General features: G+C 38.7%; 1 protein-coding gene across 1 annotated transcript in view; it reads right to left on the bottom strand.

The window, feature by feature from the left end:
- ATRX (ATRX chromatin remodeler) overlaps positions 1–18,251 on the bottom strand; it is a 71,058-nt gene that overhangs the window by 16,728 nt on the left and 36,079 nt on the right. Inside the window, exons 18-26 of the mRNA XM_054388738.1 lie at positions 14,093–14,230; positions 12,958–13,133; positions 10,400–10,517; positions 6,399–6,529; positions 6,021–6,109; positions 5,658–5,830; positions 4,207–4,360; positions 3,824–3,927; positions 1,753–1,861 (exon numbers count right to left, since the gene is read on the bottom strand). Of these exons, the coding sequence (XP_054244713.1) occupies positions 1,753–1,861; positions 3,824–3,927; positions 4,207–4,360; positions 5,658–5,830; positions 6,021–6,109; positions 6,399–6,529; positions 10,400–10,517; positions 12,958–13,133; positions 14,093–14,230 (1,192 nt within the window). The remainder of the gene's footprint in view (positions 1–1,752; positions 1,862–3,823; positions 3,928–4,206; positions 4,361–5,657; positions 5,831–6,020; positions 6,110–6,398; positions 6,530–10,399; positions 10,518–12,957; positions 13,134–14,092; positions 14,231–18,251) is intronic.

Genomic DNA, 18,251 nt, shown 5'->3' with positions numbered 1-18,251 from the left:
GCTGTGTTACTAAGGAGTTGTTCATACACTGAAATAACTCAGAACTTCATTAAAATACTGTATTAAGCATAAAACAGATGCAGATTTTACAAGGACAACACTTTCAGCAAAACATATGCTCCCAGAATCACAGATCAGGGCCTTCTGCAAACCAACTGTTAACAAGAAGTGTTGGCTAAGGAAAAATCTTTGGGTTTACATTTTCAAACTCAAATAAAATTAGTTATATCAAATTAAACCATAATTTTAAACAGGCATATCCCATGCTCTTAAAGCTGTTTCCTGGCTAGCAAGCTTTCAGGATAACTCTAGAATGACTTTTTGATGCATCTGCTTTTTCTGAACACCATTTCTCTCAGGTTCAACTTAAAATGAGCTCTTGACAGATACCTGACAGAATAAACTATTTGTCTAGTTCACTCTGGGTTTTTTGTGGGGGCTTGTGGATTTTGTTTGTGGGTTTTTGTTTGTTTGTGTTTGTTTTGTTTGTTTGTTTGTTTTCTGTACAAGTGATTGCAACAGAACTATGTATTTTATTAAAAAAAAAAAATCTAGGAAGGTAAATTTCTTAACATGTCAACTTGCAAACGTTTGTATCTGCCTATCTACCCAATAGTTCAAAAGCGCCATCTTGTATGAACAGTGGATGGATGGAGGAGACAATTCTGGAGACAGCTAAGAGAGCTACGTGGTTCTGGCCAGCCAAGTGACTGCCTTCTCCTGGCCAAACCCCACACAGGGCTCTGACCTTCCTAGGTCCTTAAAGCCTTTTAAGTAATTGCAATTGATCCAAATTGCTTACAATCTAAAGAATGAAAACAGCAAGGAAACACCGAGCAAGTATTGATCAGTGATTGATCAATACCTGCTCAGTAACCTCAGGAAACCAGTAACCTCTTGCTGTTGCACATTTTTTGTTTATGTTCTGCACGTGTGGTGTTTATTTGCCCAGCCTTAAGAGGTCAGTCATTAAGCTAATGCAAGTAATTGGAGAGCAGCCTCATGGAGAAGGACCTAGGAGTCCTGGTGGATACCAAGTTATTCATGGCTCAGCTATGAGCCCTTGGGGCCAAAAGGGCCAATGGAATCTTGGGGTGCATTAAGAGGAGTGTGCCCAGCAGATTGAGGAAGGTTCTCCTTCCCCTCTACTCTGCCCTGGTGAGACCTCACCTGGAATACTACATCCAGTTTTGGGCAACCCAGACCAAGAGGGACAGGGATCTGCTGGAGGGAGTCCAACGGAGAGCTACCAGGATGATTAAGGGACTGGAGCACTGCCTTATGAGGAGAGGCTGAGAGCCCTGGGGCTTTTTAGACTGGAGCAGAAAAGACTGAGAATGGATTTAATAAATGTTTATAAATATCTGAGGGCTGGGTGCCAAGAGGGAGGGGACAGGCTCTGCTGAGTTGCACCCTGTGACAAGACAAGGGACAATGGATATAAACTACAGCACAGGAGGTTCCACATCAACATGAGGAGGAATTTCTTCACTGAGAGGGTCACAGAGCACTGGAACAGGCTGCCCAGATTGGTTATGGAGTATCCCTCTCTGGAGATTTTCGAGACCCATCTGGATGCATTCCTGTATGACCTGTGCTAGATTCTATGGTCCTGCTCTGGCAGGGGGGTTGGGCTCAGATCTCCAGAGGTCCCTTCCAACCCCTAACATCCTGTGACCCTGTAACAAAGAAACATGGAACAACAGAAAGAGGAGGAGGAAAACCAAGTGTATGTATCAGAGGAGATCTCACCTCACGTTAGTTTCATCATTAAATTCTTCAGCCCATTTCTTTCTTGACTGAGCTGTAGTTGAACCATCTAAGCGATAATAATCGATGTTTCGGAACCATTTTCCTTCACCTATAAATGTAACAGATTGTTAAAATGCTGATTGCCTAAGCAACCAGGCTGATAACGCTGGATGTACACAGCTCAATATAGCAACGCTTGGAAAATTATGTAGTGCACTTAGAGCAAACTATCAAATATACAACACAACAAAATAACAGCAATTGCATTTGTGATGACAAAGATCACCCACAAGCCTGCAACAGCTTCTACAAACAGAATCACAGAATGGTAGAGGTTGGAAGGGACCTATGGAGAGTACTTTTGTATAAAATAATTAAAAAACAGAATAAAATATATGCTGTCAATGCCATGTTACCTTGCACTTTATCTAGGACCTATCACTGCCCATTTCCTTAAGATTTTGCCCCCCCCCCCTTTTTTTTTTTTTACAAAAAGATCCGTTATTTGATATGAAATAAAACCCCTCAAAGCAATTTTATAGAGATTGGAATTTAAAGACACAAATTACTAATCTAATTGTATGCCAAGGTCAAATTTTACTTGAAATATTTAAAAATATCTGAGCTTTTTTGGGGTAGTTCCCCTCATTTTTCACTATTTCTAATCGCATATATGCATTTTTAATATTATACAATTTGTTAGTACCTTAACTTGGAGCCAAAGTTTATTTTTAAAAGTAACTAAATCTAGTATTTAGGCGTTATAGGACTATCATATTTTTCTACTTGATCTGTGTAGTTTAATGTTGCAAGAGCTAGGGTCAGTAAATCTGCCTCATACAGACAGCATTCATAAGTAAATACTCCAAAGGAGATTTTAAAAGTCAAGCTCTAACCATTTTGCAACTGAAATACAGAAAAAACTCTTTTGATTTAATTACCCTGTGGCTAGTTCTTATCAGGTGAGAGGGAAAAAAAAATAATTACCACTAACGGGAGATCGTTCTTGTCTCCCCAATTCACAAGTAACCTTTCACTTTTTTTTTTCCATCAAGTTTTATGTACACAGAAGGAATCACACTGTGCCACCAATTAAGGAGAAAACTGCAATTTCAGGAGACAGCATTGCTCAGTACAATCAACTATGAAAACAGGTTGAGTTATACATCAGGAAGGCCTCTATATGGTGAATCTTCGTATGATACTCTAATTGCTTACCAAAGGAACCCCACCCTTCAAAACGTTATCTCAGGCTAAAGGCACCAACGCCACACAATACAGACAACATCTGAAGATGACACATGTTCAGAAGCTAAGGAGGCAACAACCAGAAACAGTAAATCTGTGAGCGAGAGATTGGAGATCATCTAACCACAGTGTTGGTATCACTAAGCCACATTCTCTTATGTAACTGTTGAACATGTTTACACCTCAAAATATGTGAAAGAAATGGCAGATTCAAAAGAAAGTCTCAATCACCATGTATTAGGAAGTGAAACTTCACATACAGATCAACTGCATCATTGGGAGCTCTGGGAGGATTTCAGAGAGTAACAGAGGACATGGCTAGTGAGAAATTCCTTGCCATTTGAACATCACCACAATAATTACTTCAGTATTTCTCTCCTTTCTGAAATCCATAAAGCAATCTACTGCAGTACATATAAAGCCTAAATTCACATTTTGCATGCTTTACAGCCTGTTTTAAAGCAGTCTAATTCTCTTTCATTAAGTCTCTCCCAGTAGGAAGGATCAGGATTTGCCATGCATCAGCATGTAACATTATTTTGGTACAGAGTTTAACAAAATGCCTTCTCTCCTTTCAGATGAACATTTCATCTGCTCAGGCCATATCAAGAATGGAAGGTACAGAATAAAATCAGAAGCAAAAGCCCATAGTGGGATAGCAGAAAACACCGCAGAGGACACCAATAATTCTGCCAACTTCAGGAATAGTACAGAGCCTACAATAATTCTAATCAAAATAATGACTTTGAATCTATTCCCTTTGGACTGAGCAGAGACTTGTAGAAGAGTTATTAGCTCTACAATTGTTCAAGCTAACACTCACCTTTATAAATAGGAGGCTTATCTTTGTCAGTTTTCTCCCTGTTGGCCAGCTCCAGAAAATCTTCTATCAAATCCAGAGATATTAGAGACTGGCTAAACACTAGGCTGAAAACAGAAATAGGGAAACATAAAATTCACCTCTGAAGTTATTTTAATTCTTGTTTTGCTTTCTTTTTCTTCCCTTTCCACTCTGATAGTACTTCTGAGACAAAACAGCCTTTCCAGATTTTGGTGGAGTACATGCAAGAAAGAGAAAACTCACTGACAGAAATGAATGCAGCACGTTTATTTGCTTCAGAAAACTGAGCTACAGCATTATGAGGACAGAATGAAGAACACTGTCAGACTGTCAGATGTATAAAGGTCATTAGAAATATTTCTTACACTTTGTCTCCAAGCTCCTCTGCCATTCTAAGTATTTCGAAGAGAAGCACCATTTTCCCCGAATGTTCCAACACTTCAGCATCTGCATCAGTGACAAAATCTTTGTACCAATCTGGTGCTGGGCTACCAGGATTAGATGAGGATGTAGCTCTACCTATAAAAAAGCAACAATAACCAAGATTAAAAAACAAAACAAAAAACAACCCAGATGAAGACATGGTCTGTATTTAGATATTTTGAAATGTCAACTACAGAATTTTTTTCTCATTATTAGGCTTAACAGGCATAAAAAGAGTTAAATAGGCCAATTAAAAACACTGCTTGCTCTATTAGCTCTTACGAGATTAGCAGTTATCGATAGCACAAGTCATCAATAAGAGGCACAAATCCCCTTTTTGTGCTGCAGGATATTTGGACAAATATTTCTACCATCTCCATCTTCTTCCCCATGGCTACTTAATACCAGCTTTGTTTCCAACGAGCATGCATCTTTGAAAACTCATCCATAAATGTTACAGCCATTGAAAATAAGTTCTCCATAGAGAAAATTATTTTGAATAACCAAAGAGACCTAATGCGTTGTGTGAAAAACCTATCTCTGTTTTCATCCCTAAACTTTGCAGAAGGGCCTCTGCCACCTGCAGGGAGATAGAAAGTCTGCTCACAAACCTCCCCTGGTGCAGCAGTAAATGATGGCTTACAAATCCTGTAGCTACATTAAACTGAAGAAAGGATGTATGAGAGAGAGAAGTATTTAAGGGATCCAGAGACGGAAGGATCCTGCCTATAATGCAAGTGAGTACTTTAATCCTTTTAATCTGCTTCTGCAGGTATTTTACACACACTCTTCCCCCTTGTCATTGGGATGGGGACCTCTCACAAAAAAATATTCACACTTTAACAGTCTCCTAAAAATCATGTATTTAGGGGAAGTGATTAAACACACAACAAATTATACAGTCAGAAAACCAGCTCTATGATACTAGGTAAGACAAAAGCTAGGTTATTAAAGGAAAATCCAAACCTGAAATGTATAGATATAAGCAATCTGTGTAACGATCTCTTAAGGTCTTGTATTCCTGCTTTATTCTCTCTGCTTGCTCAATATTCATTTCAAATTCCAGACACGGCAACAAACGACACATGTATTTCCTCACCTTCCCATTAATCTTTCACCAATACTTTTACTTTGTATCACTTTGTACTTATGATTCGAAAATATTAACTGTGCAGCTCCTCTGCCACAAGAACATGGAGTTCTACATTGATGTCCCTTGCTGTACCAGGATGAGTATATCAGAAGTAGTGGGAGCTGTAAGCATAGAAGCACTCAGGAAATTAAGGACCTTATTTTCCGTTTTGATACAAAGCTGAATTCCTGACAGACTCTCAAATCACCTTTTGCAAACTGAAGCTGTTTTGTATTTTATTTGCTTGTTCACTATACTCACCTTCATCTGATTTTGTCACAGATGAAGGGTTATTTCCAAGATCTTCTACATTTCCTTCTCCACCTCCACGAGACCTTGAATTCCACACTTTAATGACTTCAACATCATTATCACTGCCACTTCCACTTGAGCTACAATCTTTCTTCACTTTTTTCCCCTTGGATTTTTTTTTCCTAGAAAGATAACATCATACAGCCCATTATTCTTCATAAATTCTACTGCCAGAGAACATATTCTAACAAACGTATACAATATAAAAAAAAAAACAAAACAAAAAAAACCCACACCCCAAACCCACACACTTATAGAAGCTCTAAATTAGGGAAATAAATCCAAAACCAACAAGAAATAAACCTCAATTACTTGGTATAATCATCAGAACTTAAGCTCATTGATGCTTCCTCAGAATCTGAAGCTATGAACTCATCCAGACTGTCTTCATCAAAATAGCCCTCAAAAGAGAAAAAACAGAAATTTCATTAAGTCTGTTCATCCAGAAGTTTTGATTAAACCTTTAGCCATCTGCTTCTTCTTCATTTAAACAATAGTAAGTTCTACAAAGGGTTGGCAAAATGTTTTAAGAATGACAACATAGCCAGAAACAAAAATATGACAAAACCAGCAGCAAAATTATCCCACAGCAACAAAGATTTCCATTAATTTGACGAAACTTTACCTACCATTTGGCAAAGCTTATTTGGAAAGTTCTCAATAGAGAGTATTTTGATATATCTAATTTACCTTATTTTCTTTGCTAATATAGTCCAGCTGCAAACACCAAGGGTGAGTCCAGATTCTGCTCAACATCTGGAAATCCTGGAATAGTTTAGCTCCAGCTTTGCCTCTTCCACCTTCATTGCCACCACCTACACCTGACAATAAAGTTCAGGTTTTAGAGTGAAACCTTTGCCACATACTGTTCCCTCTGAACAATCCCTCAGCGCAGTACTGAGTGTTCTTTCCAGATGCACATCATATTGTAACGTCTCTTGTAAAACAGGTCAAATTACTGAGTCACAGGCATTTTTTTCCTAGTTAAAGTTGTCAAAATTAGATTTTCCCCTTTTTCTTGATAATGAGAAACATGATTACATATTTTACATGAAAGCACTTTTCTCCCTAGTACAGGACTGAATCCAAATCCTCTTAAAAGGACAGTCATGTCCATTTAGGTTTTGTAAAAGCAGACCAAGGTAGAAAAATAAAACTTGCATTTAGGTTTCAATGAATTTGGCTCACTATTTTGAGCTACCTTTATTTAATGACTTGAATTTCTGCAGTATTCTGTTATAACAAAGAATCTAAAAAAAGCTCAGCCTATTTCTTCATTGTCCAAGCACAAATTAGTGCAAAGCACTACAACATTCAGAGAGTTAAAAGCCTTTAGTCTCAATTTCTCATTAAGCAGCACACTGACTTTTGGTTCTTGAAACAGGTTTTAATATTTATTGTATATATAATTTAAGGCATGCAAACCTGCAAGGCAACCTTTCCTGCATCTCAATCATCAAACGTCTATGGCAGAATACACACAAAGCTTATTCTGCGCACCAGAAAATCCCTATGTCTACAGAGTGTAAATTATAGAATAGTTTGGGTTGGAAGGGACCTTAAACATCATCTAGTTCCAACCTCATGCCATGGGCAGGGACACCTCCTCCTAAACCTGGCTGCTCCCAAGGCCCCATGGAACCCAGCTTTGAACACTGCCAGGCTTGGAGCTTCCACTCCTTCAACCAACTTGTTCCAGTGTCTCTCCACCCTCAGTATTTTAACAAAGCAAGTTCTTGTGGTGTTTTGATCATATAGGAGCTCAATTTGTACTCCCTAGGACTCTGAGAGATGAAATTCTTCAATTTGACTTCCCTAAACCTGAGCAAACATCAGAGAGACACTTGCTGTTTTGTTGACAAGTTTCTAGTTAACAAGTCCTACAAACGTTCAAATTTTCTGTATTACAGAAGTGAAAGAAAAAATGCATTATTTCTATTACAGGAAGGAAAAACTTGCTAAAATTGCTTCTAAAATTATTTTAGTTTGTGCCTGTTAGAATCCACAGAAAAAGGTAATTTAAAAAATGGCAATTAAGAAGTATCAACTCCACTTCATTATTTATCATCAGTAGCAAAGACTCTCTATATTTAATGCAAATCAGAAAGCACCTTGTCTTATTGTGGGATACAAATGTAAAGTAAAGAATTAATGTGGACAGCAGCAGTCAGCACAGAGACTTGCTCTGAAGACTTGAGCCATGGTTAGTAGCCTAGGCAGCTTTTTTCCCCTCTAAAACAGGCTGTTTGTCTTTCCTTTCTCTTGTTTCCCCTCTTCTTCGTCCTATTGTCTCTGGCACTGACGGAGCTGACCCAACTGGAAGGACACTAACTCATGCAGACAGAGAAAACAGACAATGCTCTCTGCACATTTAGGGAGCCACCCACAAAAGGCTGCTAAGTTGTGAAACAGTACAACTCCTTTTGACAAATGCAAGTGAACTCAAATTATTTTGCTGAGTCCTTGAATTCAAGGTAGATGAATTAAACTGCCTGTTAGGCAGAACACTGTCTTAGAGCTAGTTACACGTACAGCATGGTAATCAATTAATGGCTCCAATAATGCAGCAAATTCAAAGCTCACTGTAACAAGCTTTTTGCCAGAGCAAACCTTTCTCTTAACAGACATTGGACCACGAGCTGCTTCCTCTCATCTGCTGCTTGATTTATTATATAAGGACGTATGCAAAGTCATTGTACATAAAGAATTCCATATAGAGTGAGAGAAAAACAGTTGTAAACATACAACACTAGCTCTTATGCTAATCAATGGTCTCTGAAAGATTTACATTGCTATCTAAAAAGCACAGCAGACGAACAAAGTTGCTATCGGGAGAGTAAAATTACAAACCATCCCTGCTTTCTGTTGGAAACGGGCCAAAGACAACCTACCAAACCACCCCAACTGTTGTGATTTAAAAGTTCCTATGAACAGCTACAACAATTTAACCTAAATCATTTAGATATATGCCTGTAAATAGCTAATGCTTATCATTTTTAAGCTGCGAGCTTTTGGGAGGCATTTAGCATGCTGCAGAAACAAACAGAATACAAACTATCTGCTTTTCAGAACACTTCTATACAGAAAAGCCAACAGAACAGACAGAAGCACAGAGCTAATTAGGTACACAAAGTTTTGGGCTTATTTATATATTGCTTTGAAGGACTATTAATGTAAGAAGCAGGGAGGTTGGTTGCTTACTTTGGTTATTTTGTATTTTTAAAAATAAAACACAGCTTTTATCTCATTTAGAGCAAATGGGCAAATGGCCCACTTAGGCTCTGGATTATTAATGGAGATAGCAGTAGAAGTGAAATTACTTTCACTGATCCTTCAAAACTCTTCCATTCTATAATTTAACCAAGTAGACGCATTAGACAAGAGAACTGTGCAATGGAAGTTTAGCTGGCAGTTCATTCAGGAGATCACAGACTGCACTATCCAGAATATAAAGTCATTGAGACAACACATTGAGTTTTATACTCCTATAAATCATGGCTTAATATGAGATACGATTAATCTTTCTTGTAACTAAACTTGGGAGCGTAAACAGAATAGAAAAATACACGTCAAAAAATGAGAGGGGAGGAAACCCATCAGCAACAGACAGACATCTAAGGACAGGTGGTTTAGCAAGTTTGAAAAAACCCATTATAAACTGACACAACAGATTATAGAGTACGTTTTATAATTACTGCAAAAAGTGAACACACACTTCAAGCCTTCAGAAAATCCTATCAGCAGAGCCCTGAACATTCTTCACTAAGAAATTCAACCCCTAATCATTAAATCAATTATTTCAGACATTATTTTAAAAACACAGAATTACTCCAGAACCCTAGAACTCCTGCTGAGGAATCTGACTGCATGTACATGCATGTTTTCTGTGGTAGAGAAGACCTCACCAAGAGCTCCTTGAGTTTACCACTCCGCTAGTCTGCGGTACATAGGTGTACATCATTCAGAAGTGTTGATATTCCACTGCCTTTACAAACTAAAAAGACAATCTCAGTGGCTTATCTCTAATAGAAATGATCAGCACAGCAGCTCATAGTAGTATCTTTTGGGGGTTTGGGTTTTTTCTTATACACCTTTTTCATTAAATATATGTACATTTTATTGGGAAGTTGCAAGTCCTCAAGTCAAGACCATACTGAAAGTTGATGAAAAGCACGACCATTGTGAAAACCAGACTTGTGGGTTTTGAGAACAAAAGAAGAGATAGTTCCACAAAAGAGCCAATATTTGACAAATAACAGCTTCAGCTAGCATGACGACAAAAACAAATTGCAGGGCTTGGCAGAGTGCTTACACCACTACATCTCAATTTTGCATTGTCCCTCCAGTCAGTAGGGACTGAAGAATATATTGTTCTTCTTGCTGGAAGAAGAAGACATTTATTTAATTATGTTTTGCTTAGAGAGGGAAGAACAGAGAGATGAACCAAAGCCTGAAGGTGGGCTACTGTTAAGAGGTGTAAATTATTCCTCCAAAAAATATTTGTATGTACAACCAAGTGTTTTGTTGTAATTCAAGCTTCAGAGCTAAAGTAAATCTTCAGGAAAGAAGGGAGGGAGTAAGGAGCAGATAAAGACATGTATAGAGCGTATAATAGAAATGAAACCCCCACCCAATGTACCAGCTATGGCAAGTAGCCCCTTATTAAATGACCATCAATCTCAGGCACATACCTGTCAAATGATCCAAGTAGTATTGGTAGAGTTTGCACTGAATAGGTGTCATTCGAACTTCCAGAACGTACTCGTACTTTGGTGGGAGGAACTTTGTTAATGCTGTGTAATCTTTCCTCTGTAATTTTACAAACAGTACTTCAATTACAAACATGAAAACAACTACAGAGAGCATAACAGCTTCGGGCATCTTAAACAACAAAGCACCATGCATAAACTACAGTGATTCAGATGCTTTCCAACCACAAAGGGCAAAAATAGCCCACTGACAACAACCCAATTGTAGGCACCGTTTGCAGAAGCCCATCTTACCTAGTAAATGCAGTTGTCTAGTCAAAAGTACATGACCTGTTAACCCTGTGACCCAGTTCCACGTTCTTCCAAAGTGGACTGCAACTTCAGTAGCTGCTCTGGTAACTGCTTTTTTGTGTTTGGTTGGTTTTCTTTTAAATACCAAAACCTCTTTTGGGGGAAGGCATGGGTAAGTCAAGCTGCTGCTATCAATATCTGTATCACAGATGAATCCAGCTTAATTATTTTCTGGTTTCTGAACACTTGCTTGGGGCAATGCTTGAATGCAGGATCAAGAGCATAAGCCTTCTGAGGAGCAGCTGAGGGAATTGGGGTTATTCAAGCTGAAGAAAAGGAGGCTCAGGGGAGACCTTCTGGCTTTCTACAACTCCCTGAAAGGAAGCTAGAGCCATGTGGGAGTTGGTTTCTTCTCCCAAGGAATCAGCAATAGGATGAGAGGAAGTAGCCACAAGTTGTGTCAGGGGAGGTTTAGGTTGGATATTAGCAAAAAATTTCTTCCCCAGAAGGGCTGACCAGCCCTGGAACAGGCTGCCCAAGGCAGTGAGGGGTCACTATTCCTAGAGGTATTCGAAAACCATGTAGATGTGGCACTGAAGGACATGGTTTGGTGGTGGACTTGTCAGTGCTGGGTTAATGGATGGACTTCATTATCTTAAAGGTCTCTGGAATTCCAACCAAAATGATTCTAAAATTTACCTCTGTTTTTATTTTTTTTGACTCTTACACTTCTTTCCACCTACTGCTTCATCCAAACAGTGGTTCACCAATCCTAACTGAGAGACCACTGCACATGTAGGAATTAAGTGACCTTCATCAGAGCTAACCTGCCTGCACTGTGCTGCACAAACTACTTGGCTGCAGAATAACTTCAGCCAGCTCGCTGCCAACAGGAGCCAGCAGACAGCTCCCACCCAGTACTCACGATTGTGTCAACTGCATGGCCTTACTATTATCTACCAGTGCAGCAAGAAGCTCTCATGAGGGCATCCTTTAGCAACCAGGTTGTTTTCTTCTCAGGAAATTATATAGTAGCCTGAAAAGCAGAACGAGAGCTGCTTCCTATGGACAGATCTGCTCTGCGTAATATGCTGTGAGAAGATTATCTGGGCTCCATCTGATGTGCACAAACACAGCATGCCCAGTATCTGTATACACTCAAGATTTTCTTGCTATATGTCTTCCTCTTGTTTTTTGTTTCTGTTCCTCTACTGCTGTACAGACAAGAAAAAAAAAAATCTATCTGTGACCCTCGCACTACTATTTCTATTTGCATGATCATAATTATACAATAGGAAGTTCTTTACCAGACTTACACACTGCCATAAACCTTTTATTTCACAGAATCATAGGGGTTGGAAGGGACCTCTGGAGGTCATTTAGTCCAACACCCCTGTTAAAGCAGTGTCACGTAGGAGTGAAACTTCCTTTTCTAAGAGAAAGAAATATCTGCTTGTGGGACTATCCCACTATGACTGTTTTACTCAGCTCATGCCCACTTGGACTATTTAATCAACTACCAACAACTGAACAGCCAGGCTAAGACATTCAGTGCCCACAGAATCTCACACCTTAGATCAGGCTCCTGGTGCCTGGGTTTATGAAGTCAAAGAGCAGTAACATCATGTGCTGAGAGCACACGAGGAGCAGTACAACACGTTAAGTGAAAAGCAAGGAACCCAGTCCTCTTTATGGAAATCTAGGCAGTTCTGGTTTGTTGGTGTGTGGTTTTTTTTTTTTCCATCCAAAGCTTTTAAGGTAATGAAGTCTTCACCCTTTCAGAAATGATAAAATCTTCTTCTCTACCGAACTGTTCTCATTCTCATAAATCAGAAAAAAATAAGAATTCAGAACCAAGTGAAACTTGGTTGATCACCAACTTCCTATGCACTTTTTAAATGCGCATCCTTTAAATGTCAATATGAAATTAAAAGATAATATTTAGAAGCACCTGATGTCCTACTCTACCATTTAATTTTCTAGTTTCCTAGCAGGAAAACAGCTCTGGTTTCCAATATATGTGTGTCTTGCTTAGGATATGCTAATATTAGAATAGAAGCTATGAAATCTAATGCAGATATCTAGTAATTAGTGAAAATATTTAAGTCAAATGTAACAGCTGGATTCAGTGTAGCAAACAAGTAACACTTTTATAGGCCCTGGAGTGCTTTTATCAAAACAAGATGAAGTAACGCCTCCCCTTCCCTGTATCTAATTCAAGTAATTTATTATAGTAAAAGTGTTCTTACCTGAACACATCCAGCTAACATCTCATAGAGAATGTGTGCACGCTTCTTCATGACTCTGACATCTACCAGAGTGGAGTCTGCACACTGACCATTCTGAATTGGATTTATAAATCGATTGCGGAACTCCTTAATTGAACCTAGCAAATTCTCCTTAATAAAGTTCACCATGCAGTGATCTAGGACAAAAAGATCAGGCTTGAGTTCAAAATGGAAAGTATAGTACTGGAATTAATTGTAACAAAATAAATGAGTCATAGCTAAAATTAAGAACTCTCTGTTGAGGAAAAAATAAAAAAATCCACCACCCCCACCAACCAAACACCACCAACACTTTCCAGAAAGAGCATCTTCAATCTTATACTGACACATACTTCACAGAGGTAACTTACCAACTTAATGTCAGATTTAGAACGACCTCATTGTGTTTGTTACACAAAGTTTGAAAGCTGCTGTACCCCAAAGCAATCATGTAACAAAAATCACATGTACAAAGATTTTTAAAATAGATTCAACACATATTAATGAATAGGAAAAAAAATTACAGCATGTTAACCAACAGAGGCAAATGTTGCAGGCTAGTTTGGAATGAAATTCCCAAGACAGTAACATAAATAACTGTTTAGTAGTTCACCAAGAACACTACCCTACAAGGGTTTAAAACAATTTAAATTGATGTTGCTAGAAGACTTGGTCCACCCATCTCCCCTCTTAACATTATCTCCCTTCTCCTTTTGACATGCCAAGACTTATCTGATCCTCTGGTTAGCCAGATCAAGGAACTCAACTGTCAGAAAAACTATTCACTGCTGCACTGTTAATTTTCTGAATCTCCTCATGCAGGCTCCCTGAAGAATCAGATGGTCTATAAAGCTATGCCAAGGGCAAAGATGGAGGTGAGGCCAGATTCCCAACAGCTTCATTTTAATTTGGCTTGAACTATCATGGAGCCACATCTTGAGAAAATTATTTAAAACGCAAAATCTGATCGTTGAGTGTTTTTTAGCTATAGAAACCAGTAAACAGCTTCATGGTATCCAATTCTTTTCTTCTACTCAAACTACATCAGCCTATATATTGCTGAAAGGCAAAAGTGTATTGGCAGAAATAACCACTTCTTAAACCAGAGAGTACTCACATTCTATCAGGTTATTTTGCAGCGGTGTTCCTGTAAGAATTATTCTTCTCCTAGATCGGATAGAATTCATTGCCTTAGAAACAGCAGATGCTTCATTTTTTAGTATATGTCCTTCATCACAAACAACAAAGTCAGGACCTAGAAAGAAATAACATTAGATTCTCTTCCATCTTTTATAACCCCCAAGATATTGGCAGCCTGAAGAATCCAGAATTTGTTCTCCTAATGTTATGATTTTTTTTTAACTTGCGTGTTTTGTGGTTGGCTTTTTTCACATTCTCTCACTCAGCCTTTGCGCAAACATTCACAGAAGCCATTCTGGGAAACTACAGGCTGCTCCTTGTAAAGTCTTCACAGGAAGGATTAAATACAGCTTTGCAATAGATTCCTATAAAAATTATCTGTCCATGCTGCTAGTGTGTGCATGTCTACATTTCCATTCACCCTCTCAAAACTTCATCAAACTGGTCCTTAATTCCAGCTCAGGCTGCCATCTACTGGTGCTCAGGCAATTCTAAAGAAAAGAAAAGATAAGTAACCGGAATTTTTCATTAAGGCAACAGGTCAGCATCAATCAGGCTAAACAGTGCAGAATTTTTATCTAAAACAAGACCACATTAAAATCTGACATGAACTACAGATAAGTGAATTGCCACCTTGTAGCGGAGAGTCACCACAGAAAGTCACCACAGCTTTCTTTCAGAAGATGAAACCAAAAATTCTGGACTGCTATTTTACTTGACAAGGAATGTCAGATCCACATCTCAATACATTTCCACAATATGCAAAGCAAGTGTAATAGAATTATTAAGTGGTACAGTTTAGGGTTTAAGAGAGATAACACCAAACTTGACAGAATAAACTTACACACCCTAGTAACTTTGAGATTCGGGGCAGTTTCTGAAAGCTCTTTTCTTTAAAGGAGGAGTAAAAGATATTTCAGCATCCAGCTAGTAAGTTAAAATGGGTATTTTACCAGATCTAATACCTGACCTTAATTTCAGTACTCTCAACCATAGTTTATGCACCTTTGAAAAATGCCACACAAAGCCATCAGCTGGGTTCATCTACTTAGCTCTGAACAGGCTGATATTTGAGGTGGTGAAGGAGTAGTTATCAGCATGGATAATCTATTCTTTTAGAACTTAGTTTTCCTCAGACTAACATTAGACTGTCTTGCAAAGAAGAAACTCTAGGACAGAGATCAAGAGACCACAACATCCACGTGGGTTTGGAATTTCTCCAGAGGCAATTCCACAACCTCTCTGGGCAGCCTGCCCCAGGACTCCGCCACCCTCACAGCAAATTTTGCATGTGTAGGTTCAACTTCCTGGGTTCCAGGTTCTCTCTGTTGTCCCTTGTCCTGTCACTAGGCACCACTGAAAACCGTCTGCCCTGTCCTCTTGACCTCCACCTTTTAGATACTGATAAGCATTGATCAGATCCCCTCTCAGGCTGCTCCTCTCCAGGCTGAACAGCCCCAGGTCTCTCAGCCTTTCCTCATAACAGAGATGCTCCAGGACCCTCAGCATCTTTGTAACTTCTGCTGGACTCTCCTCCGTATCTCCCTGGGGAGCCCAGAACTCCAGATGTGGCCTCACTAGAGCAGAGTAGATCCTTTCTAGTCCTCATTGTAGCATTTCCTGCAAAATAAGGACCTTGCACACAAGTTGCTTCTGCCATGTACAGCACTGCTGAGATGGTTTGGAGCCATTTTCCAGAACTGAAGCATTTGCAAGGATTTGCAACATCTCCCCACCAAATGTGACAGCTTGCACATTCAAGTATCATTCTCAGAAATAGATTTGTTCTAGCATGTTAGGTTTAGAATTAGAATGAAAGTACAGAAAGAGAAGGATAATAGTTTGAATGATGGAAAATAACCAAAACTGTCCAAATACCCTTAAAATCATTTTCAGTAAAGACCACAATTCAGTAACATGAAGTGGTTAGTTCAAATCAAACAAAAACAACACCTCAAAACCTCTTGTTTAGAGTAAGCAAATGATCATAAAAATAGGAAAAAACCTATCTTAGTGGAATTATTTGTGGTTGGTTTGGCAGGCCTGTAGCACTGGTATCTTGAACTAACATCTTGGCTACAATTCAGCCACAGGGATTTCCATAAATTTGTGGATTTTTTCCTCATTCTTAAAAAACACGAATGCAATTCACTATGGACAGAACATTTCTCAAAGCATTCTAAAGGAATGTAAAGCTTCAAGGGACCTCAAGAGATCACTTAGTTCATTTTCTTCATCTGATAAGAGTTATGAGAAAAGGACACATCCTCCCCTTTACAGAATCATGAGTGGCAGGGGTTGGAAGTGACACAAAAATAGGAAACTCCATGACCCCTCTCTTCTGCTAAAGCACTGTGTGATAATATCTTATTTAAATTATTTCTGCCCCAAATCAGAAGAAATTCTGCCCTTTCCTTTCTCTATCTGATGTAAAAAGCCAACTGATAAAAAAGCTTTGAATAACCTGGTCTTACACAGTGGAAAATTTGTCAGGCTAGATGTGTTTTTTCTAGGCTAAAAAGCTTTACTCCTTCAATCTTTCCTCAAAGATCACAGTCGTCATCTTCTTATCCTTCTCACTGTACTTGCAGGTTAATATACTGATATACACAAAGCACACACAGTGACAGATATATAGATAGACATACAGTTCTTTTCCTCTGAAGTCAACAAGAAATTCAGTTTGCTTTATACAACTGCCAATTAAAGAGCAGTTGCCGAGCTAAACAGAGATGGAATTTTTATTAGCAGCAACAAGTAAAAAAAAAATTAAAAAATAAATGCAAAGTTACTGAAACGCTGCAAGCAAAGCACAACAGCTCTCAATAAACCAAAGAGCATTTCACCAGCTGCACAAAGCATTATGGGAAGCCATTTGTTGCTCTGTATGCATATATAATCCTGCTATTATTTCACATAGCAGAGCTAGTTAATTAATGAAATCACTTCTCCACCCATAAACTTTGGCTAAACCTTTCCTCTCTGCTTCACTCTTCTGCAGTATACAGTGCAATATAAGTTCCTGCTATGGAATATGTCTACCCTAGCAGGATTCATTTTCACCAGACACATATCATTAAATTATCGCTCAAATACCAAATTTGCAACTTTTTAAATTAAAAACGCTCCCAGAGGCAAAGGTTTTTCTGTTTCCAGTCACAGCAGTAAGCCAGCACATAGCTCTACAATCTTTCTCTGGCAGCCTGCTGTATTGCCCATGCTGTGATTCATGAAGACAGAAACAAATGATGGTGGCTGCAACATTCTTCTCATCAATTTGGCCAGTCCAAGTGTCTCCAAAAACTAGTGGGTAACAAGAAATGAACACTTCTGTCTTTTTGTAATCAGTTAAAATAGGAAAAGATTTGAAGCAACATGAAAATAATTACAGAGTTATTCAAAGGTTAAGTTTTCTTAAGTCTGGTTCCATTCTACCAACCAGCTAAACCAAAAAGAGAATGAAACAGGGGGTCCCATCTTCATATGAAATGATTCAAAATCTACAAGGCTCAATGTGCTGCAGCTTCTGAACTTGATTAAATCTACAAATGTAAAAAAAAAAAAAAACAAACTAATCACAAACACTGCTCAATTGTGCTGTCTTAAATTGTTTCAAGAGGTTTGGAGTTACAACAGAACCATGTCTATAAGCAGGGTGCAAAGCCAAGAGATTCACAAGAGATGGGACAGAGAAGGTTACACAAGTCACTATGCCTCCTCCATAAAATCTCATGCCCAACATGCCACCTCCCTCCACAGCCCAGTATTTCTGAAGTTGCATAAACACAAATTCATGAAAGAAGTGACTAAATTACTGTAAAGACACATGGTAACAACTTCTATGTTTAGCCTCCCTTACACTTTCCAGAAGGAAAATACCCCACAAAAATTAATCATTACACCAATCATTATCACTGCACCAGATCATGACCCACTGAATAGAAAGCTGCTGTTCTGTCACCACTGCTTCAAGACAACAGTTTGTAGCTTTTCTTCTCTAAGTTTGACTTTCCTAGCAACATTCTCAACAAATCCTGAGCAAACCACATACAGACAGCACCCTATGTTCCCATTTTTTGTTGCTGTTGCTGGTTTTTTGGGGGTTGCTTTGGTTTTAGTAACTGCAGCATTATAGG

Source organism: Indicator indicator, chromosome 17 (genome assembly GCF_027791375.1).
Source record: "Indicator indicator isolate 239-I01 chromosome 17, UM_Iind_1.1, whole genome shotgun sequence".
Taxonomy (NCBI): Eukaryota; Metazoa; Chordata; class Aves; order Piciformes; family Indicatoridae; genus Indicator; species Indicator indicator.
Note: the sequence above shows the minus strand (reverse complement) of the source record. Positions and strands in the feature narration are given on the sequence as shown.